Source organism: Prunus avium, chromosome 6 (genome assembly GCF_965620075.1).
Source record: "Prunus avium chromosome 6, drPruAviu1.hap1.1, whole genome shotgun sequence".
NCBI lineage: Eukaryota > Viridiplantae > Streptophyta > Magnoliopsida > Rosales > Rosaceae > Prunus > Prunus avium.
The window spans coordinates 14,491,858-14,505,012 of record NC_142289.1 but is presented as its reverse complement, the minus strand read 5'-3'; the positions used below and the strand labels follow the sequence as shown (position 1 = coordinate 14,505,012).

The window sequence follows — 13,155 nt, the reverse complement described above, 5'->3', positions numbered from 1 at the left end:
TTACATATCATTTTGTACCCTTCTAGCTTATGATTTGGTTATGTTTTTGAGTTAAACTTGTGCTTTTAATCCTTTTTGTGTTTATCTTTCAGTTCATTGAGGGCTTTGGATAGTAAATGATGCAATCCATGCATGTTAGGGCCTAATTTGGATGAATGGATGAAGAGCTTAAAGACAAACTCAATTTTGGCTACAGTCCCCTGCCAGCCCAGTTTCGTAGGTCATATTGCAAGCTTTGTTTCAGCAACCTACATAGCTCGGATGAGGCCACATTCTTCATGAAAGTTGTTCCAATGGGTGTGTAATATAACATATCCAAAATTCAGCCCCATTGGATAAATATGGAGTCTGTTACCTAGCAAACACAGAGCCATGCTCAGGATGGATTTTATCAGCGCGCAAAATGAGTTAGCAATTTGCTTTGGCCTTAACTTCCTCCTCCGACCTTGGATTGGCCCAAATGATATATGGCTGGAAAGAAGACATTCTGAACTTCAAGTTTGAGTGCTTAAAGTCTTAATTTGCTTAAGGGAAGCCCAATTCGTAAGCCCTTGAAGTTGCTGGTCATGCTGACCTCAGGATGAGCTATTATTTCTGGTTGGAAGCTTGGTCATGGTGACATGAAGATGAGCTAGGGCTGCTGGTGGGATTTATTAGTGAAGTGCATCAACCATTTCAGATTTTATAATGGAAGTGTTGTATGCATTAGTGAAGTGCATCAACCATTTCAGATTTTATAAAACAAAGTGTTGTATGCATTAGCCATACTTAATTCAGATTTTCAGCTTCCTTAGGCCTATATATAGTGAGGTTTCCCAAGCTTGTAAACACACCCCAAGGGGGGGAGCTCTCAAACACTTCTCTAGAGCTCCCTTCCCTTCTCAACCTCAAATTCTCTTAGTTACATTTTCTAGTTTTCAATTGTTGTAATGAAATATTTGTGCTGAAATTCTCTTTAAGTCTTTCCAAGTTCTACTTTAATTTTCATTGTTATGTAAATTCTTTTCTTTAGTTTCAAGTTTGATTAGTTTCCAAGTTTCAATTATGGTTCATGTTCTTATTCATTATGCTTATAAGTTAATATGCTAGTTTGAATGATTGATCACCATTTAGGCTTGCATGTTAGCTATCTTGGTTTGAATTAAGAGTAGACACCATACTTTAATTCGAATTGAACTATGAATAGGAAGAGTATGTATGGACATTCGACAACAGGGATTAGATACATGCTTGGTTGTTTAAATTGTTCTTCTATGCTTAATGGGTTCCTAATGCTTAATTTTAGGTTAGACAACAAATGATCAAATTAGGGAATTAGGAACACAAGGTTATGACCACACACCATGGCTTAATCATACATTAGCTAGAATCAATCCGTTAATCAAATTGAACTTGGGAACTTATTTGCTTGAGTTACTTTCTTATTTTCTTTTTTCCTTCTTTCATGTTCTTTGTTTTTGTTTCTGTTTTGTATAGGGAAAATGAATTGGATCATTCAATCACCAATCCTCGTGGGATCGACCTCGCACTTACATATGCTATACTACCAAACGGCTCGTGCACTTGCGAGTATCACAAGTTGAGGATGCAACTGAATCCATTTTGGTGCAGCTGTATCTACGCAACACTGCATATTCCTCAAATGTCATCCATTGCAAGCCATTGCAAACAAGCGTGTCAAAATAGAATAAACTTCAAGAGCTTTACACAGGGGAAAACAGGAAAGAAAATGATCATAAGGACAACTAGATGAGTTTCTGGCAATTCCTCCTATTCGTATTACCATCCCTTAACCAAAAATTACCTGGGCTGCTTCTATCTCTTGATCCTAATTTAGTTGCATGTATACAAGTTTGATCTGGTTCATGGTTTTGCCCTCTTTAAATGAAGCATGCATGGTGATGCTATTGGGTTGGATCTTTTCTATCTTCAAAAACTTTTACTTTTTTCTTCTACTCCATTTCTAAATTAGTTAAATATCTGTGAAATTAATCAACTCATCTTTCATGCTTCTTTAAAGGGTACTCTCTTTCATCCAGGAGCAGCAAGAAAGACACCAACACTTGGGTGTCTTGTGATTGCATTAGACCTTCCCTATTAAGACATTGAAGAATGTGGCAGTTTCAAACAGTGCTGTTATAGAGGTGGATGCATCCCCGAAGTTGATGATGCTTACGCGGCAGTTTCAAGGCATATGTAAAACTGATGGTTGTCAACATTAAGTTAGATTTGAAGAGAAAGTATCTCTCTTTTCAGCCACGACGAAGACGATGATAAATGGTCCTTCTTTCAAAATTCTCAACCATTGTTGGATGGAACTCTGCTATAAGAGAATCTGTGAACCAAAGCCATCCCCACAAAGCCCTCCTTCTCTTTTTCCAAATGAAACAAAATGGTTTGGAACCTAACAATTTCACCTTTCCCTTCTTGGCTAAAGCATGTGCCAAGCTCTCCAACCTCAAATTCTCCCAAATTATTCACGCCAATGTTTTAAAATCACCATTTCGGTCAGATATCTTTGTGCAAACAGCAATGCTGGATATGTATGTCAAGTGTGATCAGTTGGCTGATGCCTACATTCTGTTTGAGAGAATTCCCATGAGAGACGTGGCTTGCTGGAATGTGATGCTTATGGGTTTTGCGCAATTGGGATTTCTTGATAAAGTGTTACGTTTGTTCCATGAGATGAGGTTTGCACGAATTCTGCCTGATACCATCACGGTTATGGGGTTGACTCAGGCAAGTTTAGAGACAAAGAATTTGGCACTGGTGAAAGCCATTCATGCATTTGGAATTCAGATTGGGATAGATGGAGATGTTTCAATGGCTAACACTTGGATCTCTGCCTATTCCAAATGCGATGACTTAAGTTCTGCCATGGCTGTCTTTAATGGGATTGAAATTGGCATGAGGACTGTTGTCTCATGGAATTCAATGATTGCAGGATTTGCAAACTTAGACAAATTTATTGATGCTCTAAATTTTTACAAATGGATGCTCTGTGATGGATATAGGCCTGATATAAGCACAATTGTGAGCCTCCTTTCTTCATGCATTCAACCTGATAAGTTGCTACAGGGTGTGCTGATTCATTGTCATGGAATTCAAATGGGCTGTGATTCTGACATTTTTGTTGTCAATGCCCTTATATCAATGTATTCCAGGTGTGGTGATATACTTTCTTCTAGATTTTTATTTGATGGCATGTCAAATAGAACTTGTGTTTCATGGACTGCTATGATCAGTGGGTATGCTGATAAAGGAGATTTGAATGAGGCACTAAGATTGTTTCATGCTATGGAAGCCGTTGGTGAGAAACCTGATTTGGTTACTGTGCTTTCTCTGGTTTCAGGTTGCGGCCAAACAGGAGCACTTGAACTTGGAAAATGGATTCATAACTATGCCTTTTCTAACGGTTTAAGAGACAGCATCGTAGTCTGCAATGCATTAATTGACATGTATGCAAAATGTGGAAATATTAGCAGTGCTCGAGAGCTCTTCTATGCCTTGCCAGTGAGAACTGTTGTTTCCTGGACAACTATGATCGCAGGCTTTGCTTTGAATGGCAACTACGAAGAAGCTCTGGACCTTTTCTGCCTGATGGTGGATTTGGACTTAAAACCAAACCACTTAACTTTTCTTGCCATTCTTCAAGCTTGCACTCATGCAGGTCTTCTTGAGAAAGGAATGGAGTTCTTTGACATGATGAAAAAAGTTTACAAAATAAATCCTGGGGTAGACCACTATTCCTGTATGGCGGATCTTCTCGGGCGTAAAGGAAGGTTGGAAGAAGCAACGGAGCTTGTGAAAAGTATGCCGATGAAACCTGATGCTCGCATATGGGGTGCATTACTTAGTGCTTGCAAGATTCACCGTAACGTAGAGATCGGGGAATATGCATGTCGCCGTCTGTTTGAGTTGGAGCCCCAGGGTGCAGCTCCATTTGTGGAGATGGCCAACATATATGCATCAGAGAGAAGGTGGGATGAAGTTGCTGCATTAAGGACAGCTATGAAATTTAAGAAAGTGAAAAAATTTCCAGGACAAAGCCTTCTTCATGTTAATGGGAAACGTCATGTATTTACAGTCGAAGATAGGGGTCATCCTGAAGGCTTGCTTATATATGCAATGTTAGATAGTTTGGCATTGCAGTTGAAAGAAGAACAATACTCGCCACATTCAGACAATTTTGTGAAATGATTAATTTAAATAATTTATATTTGCTCAACATAATAACCAGGATCATGAATGATACTGTGGATATTTCATTTGACCAAAGGCCCCCTATCAATTTTGCATTTTCCAATTCGTTTCCAAAAGTTGAACCTAGCTGTCTGTTTTCCCTTCCGTTACAAAGAACTTACATCTCTTCTGGTTTGCCTTTCTTTTTATTGGTTTCTTGTTGGTAACATGAAGTTTTTCTTTTGGTTTTTTAAAATTATTTTCAGTTTCATATTGGACACCCAATTTGTACCCATTCCTAACTCGTAATGAAAGTTTTTGAAGACCTTAAATTACAAAAAAAAACCCTTAAATAATAAATTTAAAAAATCACTTTTAGTTCATGTGGCTTCAATTTTGGCAAGATGATCCATGTAGTCTGATTTTCATTGAAATTTAAGGACATGTCCAAATTTCCATCCAATTTGACACGTTCAATTTCCGTTCAATTTCATGACGGAGCAAGCACGTGCCCCTCATGTAGAGAGTTAAATTAGTATGCCATGACGAGATGAGCCACTTCTGCCACCTCTAAATCAAAATATTCTCACTATGATCCCTCTACAAATTGAACGAAATCTCAACCTTGGAGTCTAAATTTTTGAAGAGCTCTTGTGAAATAGGAAGAGATTTAGCCAAGTAGGAAGGTAGATAACACGAGTAGACAGAAATAGTCCTATACGTGAAGAGCACATGCTTACAATATTGGGAGTTGGACGGAAGTTTGGACATGTTCTTAAATTGCGACCTTTATCAAGCTATTTGGGTCAAATTGCCAGACGTGACACCAAAAGGACCCAAGTGGAACATCCGAAAAGCTACAAGGCCTAAAAGGTGACTTTATTGCATAAACACAGCACAGAGGCGCAGACCATCACTCACTCGGCCTCTACTTCCACTCCATCCTCCGCCTACTCTACAACTTCACTTTAAAACTCACCCGAAAAAAAATCGATAGACAAACATCCAAGTCTTCTCTTCCAGACCGCTGCCACCCGCCACATCCACCGACGTCGGCAACAAAGTCCACACACTGCCATCATTCATCCTCTGCGCCTCCATCCTCCTTCATGCTCCATCTTTGTTGGCGTCGTCTCCCTCTTCTCGTCGGCTCTCTCATCCTCACCTCTCTCTCTCTTTCTCTCTATTCAGGCCAATAACGGTGAAGGAGACGACCTTGCCAGCCTCCAACTTTGAGGTGGCTGACTTCAGATTTAGAGGCCAATCTCTCCCTCCCTCCCCATTGCGAGGTCACCTCATCATTTCTCTGTTAGTCTTTTCTCATTTCTTCGAACACACCTCACTCTCAGTTGTTTTCTGAGTTCTATAATTTTTTTATATATTTTTTTTTTCTCTTTTACTTTTGACTTATATGGTTGCTTTGTTCTCTTTTAGGTTTTCAGTTCTCTCTATCTCTCTCAAATCCCAATTTGGGAATTTCAGTTGAGACCCAGATGCTGATTTGAGGTAATTTCTCTCTTGTAGGCACTGTTACTTTACATTTGAATGGTGAATTAGTCATTTTAGCTTGGGAATGAATTGTTTGGGTTTATTGATTAATGGTGCGTTTTTCTTATAAGAATCTATCTGATTTGATTTGGGTTTTGCTTCTGTTATATTGTCAATCACAAAATTGGTGAAGTTGTAAAAGATGTAGCTTGCCCGTTTTTTATTTTATTTTGTATTTTCTTATTCTGTCATAATTTTCTGGTAACCGAACCGATTCCACCCCAATTTACAGAATTGAGGGTTAGGTTCCGTTTCCTTTTTCCCCCCCCTTCTCTTCTCTTCTCTTCATTAACTTAGTCCTACAAGTTCTATGTCAGCCATGGAATTAGTCGTTTCTTCCATTAAACAAAAGCTCTATCATCTTCCATTTAAAAAAAATGTTCAGTTTGGAAGTTTAGTCGGCCTGAACAAACAATTCTGGCTCCGGTCATGTTTACTTTCAAGTGTCAAAGTAGGTGGGGAAGCAGTGCACAGGTTGTCAACAATGATAGTTAGCACAAAGAATTATCCCTCATATTTTCAAGACACTGCTCCACTAAATAATGCAAATACATCCCACCAGTTGGAACTGCTAATGAAAGTGTTCCACAATTTTCAAACACATTTTGTAACCTGTGCACCGCTTACCTGCCTACTGTGCGAAACAATCGTGTTGCACTTGCATTGTTTTCCTGGGATGAGTCAGGGTCTTAATTGCAAGTTAAGGAATGTGAGTTCTTTTATTTTTCAGTCTAGATATATAATCAATTGAATGAACCATGTCCATTCAATAAGTGTTTTAAATTCTATTTCGAAGAATGTGTTGTACACCAAAGCTTGACCCAGGAGATACCTTGTCATAAGTTTTTGTGTAACGTATTACACATCTAGATTGTCATAGTTGAAAAGAGATCACCACAAGTACAAGACGTTATGCTTCAGTTTTGGATATGATGCCTCTAGTTTTGTTTCTCTCTTCTGCTTCTTCGTGTTTTGGTTCTGTTCTGTTTTTGTTATATTTAAAGTTAGCTTGAGTAATACAAAGAAAATTAATCTTATTACTCGGAATTTTTCGTTTCATGGTTGTCTGATTGTGTGACATGGATCTCAAATTTTCTCACTGAAGTTATTTCACACGTGGTATAATCTTTGCATAGAGCTTGAGCTATAAGAAATTCCTCATCATATATGTTTGGGGTATAGAGTAACTTATTTGACAAAGATTCTTGTTCCTGAAACGGGATCATACTGACTACAAATTTGTACATGGAGCTTGAGCTAGGAAATTTCCAACCATATGTCTGAGAGGTATAGCATAACTTAATTGACATCATAGATTCTTGTTCCTTAAAGGGGATCATCCTGACAACAAGGCCTCCTACTTAAGTTCTTGTGCTGCATTTTTATTTATTCTGCTTTGTAATACTCTTTGTAATGTTTCCTTCTAAAGAATTAAAAAAACCATATGTCATGTTTGAATTTTTTTTATTTGTTGGTTATCTGATTGTGTAATGTCAGTTTTGAAATTTGATTGAATTGATTTGTTTTTTCATGTTAAGATGAAGCATACATGGTGATGCTTTTGGATTGGATCTTCTCTATCTTCAAAAACTTTTAGCTTTTGTTCTACTCCTTTTTTAAGTTCGGCATACATGTTAAATTAAAAAAAATCATCTTTCATGCTTCTTGACAGAACGTATCTCTGCGTGAGCCCGGAACAGCAAGCAAGGAAACACTACTTGGTAACTTGTCTGCCATTACATTCAAGAAATGTTGTAACAATCTTTCCCTATTGAAATGTTTAAACTATCAGTAATATTAGTAAATCAAATGACTGAGAATTAAGAACTATTACAAGTGAGACAAAAACGCTTATACCTCTCCCAATGTGTAATGCTTCTTTTCTTCATTAAAGTGCCCACTGGAAAAGCATCACTTAATTATTCCTTTATATCTTTCATTTTTACCTTTGATTCTGCCTCCCCTTGGTCACCTTTCCTTTCTTTCATAATCATACAACACAAAAATCTCCCCGTCTCTCTCTCTGTCTCTCTCAATATTTTTATATAGTCACACACACATATATATATATATATATGCACTTATATTGGCTATAGGTGCAAATGCAAGCTCTGAAACCACTTATGTTCTTTCGTTCACCTCCAAAATTCCAATGCCTTCCCTCTAACGCACCCAAACTTTCCATATCTCCTTTCTCTTCTCTATCTTCACCCATGAAAATCCCAAACCCAAATGGAAACTCTCACATAACAGATTACCTTATCAGTACCTTCAAATTTACCAAAACCCAGGCGTCCTCAATCTCGAATCGCTTCTCCTGGGTCACATCCCCTGAAAAGCCCCAATCCGTCCATAGCTTTCTTCAAGAGCTTGGATTCTCCGATACCCATATCTGTGCTGCTGTGCGTGGCTCACCCCAAATCTTGTTTTCTAATATTGATAAGACCCTAAGGCCAAAGCTTGAGTTCTTTCAACAGTTAGGTCTTTCCAGTTCTGATCTCGCTAGTTTGATTTCCAAGAATTCCACACTTTTGACTGTTAGTTTGGAAAGAAAATTAGTACCCTGTATTGAAATTCTCAAGAAAATCTTAGGGAATGATGAGAATGCCAAGGATTTGATTCGGGTTTTGTGTAGATGCAATTGCATAGTGAGGAAAGATCCAGAATCGAGATTGTTGGGCAACATTGCCTTTATGGAGAGTTGTGGAATTGTTGGTTCTCAGCTTACCATGCTATTGAAGAGGCAGCCATATCTTTTCATTGTGCAAGAATCTGTACTTAGAAGCCTTGTTTCACGGGTTCTGGAAATGGGTTTCGCATTGAATTCTAGGATGTTGGTTCATGCTCTCTACACAGTCAGTTGTTTGCGCAAAGGGACAATCAGCAGAAAACTGGACCTGCTTTGTATTTTTGGCTTTTCAGAGGATGAATGTATGGAAATGTTTAGAAGAACTCCAGGTTTGCTTAGGACATCGGAGGAGAAGTTAAAGTTAGGAATTGATTTCTTCTTGAACACGGTTAAGTTCAAAAAGTCAGTATTAATTCATTCACCTTGGATTTTGATGTTTAGCATGGAGAACCGAGTGATTGCTCGACACAGGGTTTTAGAGGTTATAAAGTCAAAACGGCTATTGAAGAGGGATCCAACTTTTTATAGTGCACTTGTTTTGTCAGAGGATGAATTTTTGGATAAGTTTATATCAAGATTTAGAGATGACGCAGAGGTATTGTTAGTTACTTACAAAGCTCATCTGCTGGATTCTACTCAGGAAGAAGATTCTTAGTACAATTCAATATTTCATCTTCCCAGGTGGGAGTTGTAGGCCACATTTGAATCAAGACTATATCATATGGCGGCGGTTTTGGGTTCAGATGGATCTGAAAAACCCATTTGAGCCTTGTCTGGAGAATGGGTTGTGAGTAGCCTGAAAGTTTAAGGATATGCAGGCTCACCATGACTACATGAGATACTTAAGATTTGGATATTATTTTTCTATAATTTTTTTTAATACGAATGTTATGTTACATTGTTCTGGTTCTGATTTGTCCGTGTTCTTTTTAATGTCCCATTTTTCATTGTTTAAACAAAAAGAGAAAAGAATATATCATATTTAAAGGTATGTTTGTATGAGTATATTTTTGCCTCTGTCAAGTTATCTGATTGTGTACTCAGTCTCTGAATTTGATTGAATTTGTTCATTATTTCTGCTTAGCTGCATCCATACAAGAATGGGGTTTCATGAACTTTTATTAATTGTTTGGGGTATTTGACTGGTTCATGGGTTTTGAAGACGAAGATACATGGTGACGCTCTTGGTTGGATATTCTCTATCTTCTAGAAACTTTTTACTTTAGCTTTTGTTGTACTCCCTTCTGATGACATGAAACAGAGGTTCTCTGTTTGATGGATAACTGTTTTAATCTAATTCCCTCAAAACTTGATTTATCAAACAGAGAACTTTTGTAAGTTGCACTCAGAAAAAGAAAAAAAATTCCCATGGAGTATAGGGGTAATTGGTATGAACAAGTTGACGTACAAGTCCATTGCCTAATTTAACTAGTTTTTGGTAATGGCTAAACATTACAGCTAAGAATAACTCTTGAACGTTGAATTTCTTCTTCATCTTCCCACCTCTAACGACGACCACACATGCTCTCACGTCATTCAATTTTGGATTTGGATGCATTAGCTATGTCCATGTTCATGCTCATCAGTTGTTATTTAGTTGCCAGCTAGACAACGGTCCAAACTACCATTTGTAATAGCTCAATGTAAATTTTCTTTTTTCCTTTTGCGAATGATATTAGAGCAAGTCCAGCAGTGGGGTTTGGACTGAGGCAAGGGGGGGTTTGGGAGAAAAAGGGCCTCCAGCAGCAAGGTTTGGCCCGAGTTGGTGGTGGGGTCCACGAAGTTGGGCTGGCCCGAGGGCAGGTCTAGCCCCAGGTCCAAAACTCGGGGGAGCTGATGTCATCGATGATGTCAGCACGCGCAACTCAAATTTTTTCACCGTTGGCGCGTGCTCAGCCCTGTGCGCGCCCAACGGCTCTTGGACAGCTGGCGCAATCTGGGCGCTCCGATCTCCTTTCTCTCTCCAATACAACGGCAGCCAATATGAGATATGAATAGTATTGACAAGTAGGAACCCAAAAATCTTATCCGAAAATATTGTCCAAATTAATTATTTAAGTAAACAAATTTGTGAAAAAAAAACAAAGAAATGAATAGTATTTGCCCTAGACTAGGGCAACTGCTAGAAACGTAAATTGCTTTTTGCAAGGGCAGCCACTATTCACGTGAACCCCCCCCCCCCTTGTCATGGCTAAGGGCAACTGGTGGAATTGCTCTTAGGGTCCTCACCCTGTGCCTTATTACATTTTCTTCTGTGGTGGTTGGTCTCCATTTTATTGGTTACATCCTCCTCTCCACCTCCAAAATGATGCATTCAATCCCTTCAAATCTTTTAAGCTCTTGGTTGAATGTTTTCTGTATCTAGAATGTACCGACACTATTTCTGCATTTCAAGCAGACAAATTACAAAGGGCTTGTAACTTAAGTTCTGAAGAGTATTTAGGGGCGGAGTGACGCAAACCTAATAAGATACTGACACAAGCTCCTTAGGCCACGGAGTCCACGTCTAATTGTTTTCAGCCCACAGACAGTGCAATCGTTGCTTATGCATATGAGGCCACACCACATGTGTATGGTAGCTGTGACTTGTAGACCGATAATAGCCACAGTTGGCATGTCGTGGCTAAGGAAACTGTGGAAAGGATTGGACATCGATTGGGTGGTGATGTGAACTCTTTAACTACTTAGAGTCTCTATTGTTGTTGGCCCTTGAAAGTTAATAGCCTTATGTTTCATTGTTGAATGTCAACATGTGCAGGACGTGACTGATTGAATGAATGGTAACATATGCTTTGTCGGCAGGTCATGAACAGTATGCTTTTTTTGTGCATAAACCAATATCTTTTATGAACTTTGGACATTGTCGTCCCAACTACCAACTTTTAAGGGGTCAGCCGAGATTTCTGTGTTTCGGATCTCGCCGCTGTTTCCATCACCTCCTATTCTTTTGGATCTCTACGATGTCTGTGTTTTTTATCTCTCCACTGTTGTTTTACCCTTGTCTCTCGACTTATTCCATAAGATTAAATGAGTCTTAAGTGCACCTTCTCGATGAAGGGATTGATATTCATTCCAGTCCATATATGTTGTTAACTTCAACATGTGAAGGTTTCGTCCGTATATGTTGTCTGTGAAGGTTTTGTCTGACTTCAAATCATTTGAAAATCACTTTTCCTTTATCAAACAGAATAGAAGTAATATGAAGATGAAAAGAACCAGCTTATATAGCAATTCTATGTGAATTACGAACAATGCTATTGGGTTGTTATTTCAAAGTTTTGTCGAAGAATAAGTTCCACATCGGAAACTTGACTAAATAAAATACAACATATAATGAATGATTCCACTACTAATATTACCGAGGCCTTTTGTGATAAAACCTCACTCCTACTTGGCTTTGTAAGTGATTTAGTTGAAGACAATATCGGTGTTACTAGTAGTGGGCCGCTGACCCTTCTCTCTTAAATTTAAACAAGTTTTTCTTTTGAAATTTCATTTCATTTTATATTATTAAAATGAATTGGTTTTTCTTTTTTACTTTTTTTTTTCTTAATTTGGCTCGGAAAAGTTACATTTGTGCTAAAAAAGTAGGCAATGTGATCATTTTTAACGGAAAATGAGACGGAGTTGACAGAAAGGACTCATAATGCAATGTGCAATTTAAATGGAGAATGCTTGTAACAATTTTTGGAGATTACAGACAAAAAAGAAAACTGTCAAAACCAGACATCCCAATAAATGTGTTTGAGTTAAAATCACTTTCCATCTCTGCAATAGACCATATCATACTAGACCAGGAAAGACCTATCAAGGCTAGTTAGGGCCCGTTTGGGAGTGCTTCTGGAACAATTAAAAGCGCTTTCTAACAACCAAAAGCGCTTATGACAGCGTTTGGTAGAGAAGTTTAGAAGCGCTTTTGAGCCATAGAAGCGCTTTCTGGAGAAGCATCTGCCATGTGCTTCTTCAGAAAGCACTCCCAAGTGCTTTTCCAAGAAGCACTTCGATTTCTTATGAAAATTTCAACGTCTTTATAATAAAAGCGCTTTTGGTAGAAGCACTTATAAGTAGAAGTGCTTCCTAGAGAAGCAGTCCCAAACGAGCCCTTATTCTCCTTTAACCAAGAACTTTATTTTTCCATGCTAACTGTCCTAGCTAGAACATTATGTTCCAATAAAGGAAGCTAACCCCTAATTCTATAAGGTACACAACCCATTTGTAGCTAAACTTGGCTACTTTTGGTTACCACGTTGGATTAGTTTATTTTTGAGATTCATGTAGCAGGTAGATTAAATAGCATTTTTTTATCAAATTTAGCCAAAATTTAGCCCCCAAATTCTTAAATGTCAGTTTTTAAAAAACTTTCAAATATAATAAAAAACTCACTTAAATTGAGCCAAATGCTCTCTAAATTAAAAACCTAACCAAAAGGCTAATTGTCATGCTCTTCCACGCCATAGGCAGAGTACTGAGCACGAGGACACTGCCCTTAAGTGGGCTAATAGCCTCACTCTCACCTACCCTACCCTAACACAAGGACACTACTCCTCGTCAATTGCCCTGAATGGATTTGCTTCGCAGCTGTTTCTTAGGGTTTTGACACATACATTTCATGGAACAATTATCACAATATCATGTTTTAGGATCCCGAGCCTCTGCATTTAGCATCGGTGCATTTACACGCATTTAAATGAACGTTAATTATTAGATTAATTTAATGCATTTTAATCAGTCCATATAAGCATCTCTTTACACCTTATATGTGTATCTAATACTTTTTTAAAAAAATACCCCCGCAA

At 38.2% G+C, this 13,155-nt stretch overlaps 1 protein-coding gene and 1 pseudogene across 5 annotated transcripts; both read left to right on the top strand.

Moving 5' to 3' along the window:
• Positions 1-1,636: 1,636 nt before the first annotated feature.
• Positions 1,637-4,324, top strand: LOC110771761 (pentatricopeptide repeat-containing protein At4g19191, mitochondrial pseudogene; annotated as a pseudogene). Its single transcript, XR_015836372.1, has 2 exons — positions 1,637-1,911; positions 2,021-4,324. The product of XR_015836372.1 is annotated as a pentatricopeptide repeat-containing protein At4g19191, mitochondrial pseudogene (transcript).
• A 686-nt stretch (positions 4,325-5,010) lies between these two features.
• LOC110771760 (Mitochondrial transcription termination factor family protein) lies at positions 5,011-9,442 on the top strand. Of its 4 annotated transcripts, XR_015836815.1 has the most exons (4): positions 5,014-5,471; positions 5,617-5,688; positions 7,403-7,451; positions 8,366-8,505. XR_015836815.1 is itself a non-coding variant. In XM_088255751.1 (3 exons), the coding sequence occupies exon 3, from the start codon at positions 7,833-7,835 to the stop codon at positions 9,012-9,014; it is 1,182 nt and encodes a 393-aa protein (XP_088111877.1). In that variant the 5' UTR covers positions 5,011-5,471; positions 5,625-5,688; positions 7,403-7,832; the 3' UTR covers positions 9,015-9,442. The 4 variants fall into 4 exon arrangements, 3 of the variants coding, with proteins under 3 accessions (XP_088111877.1, XP_088111875.1, XP_088111876.1); XM_088255751.1 differs by having other exon boundaries at positions 5,011-5,471; positions 5,625-5,688; positions 7,403-9,442; XM_088255749.1 differs by having other exon boundaries at positions 5,011-5,471; positions 7,403-9,442.
• The last annotated feature ends 3,713 nt before the right edge of the window (positions 9,443-13,155 follow it).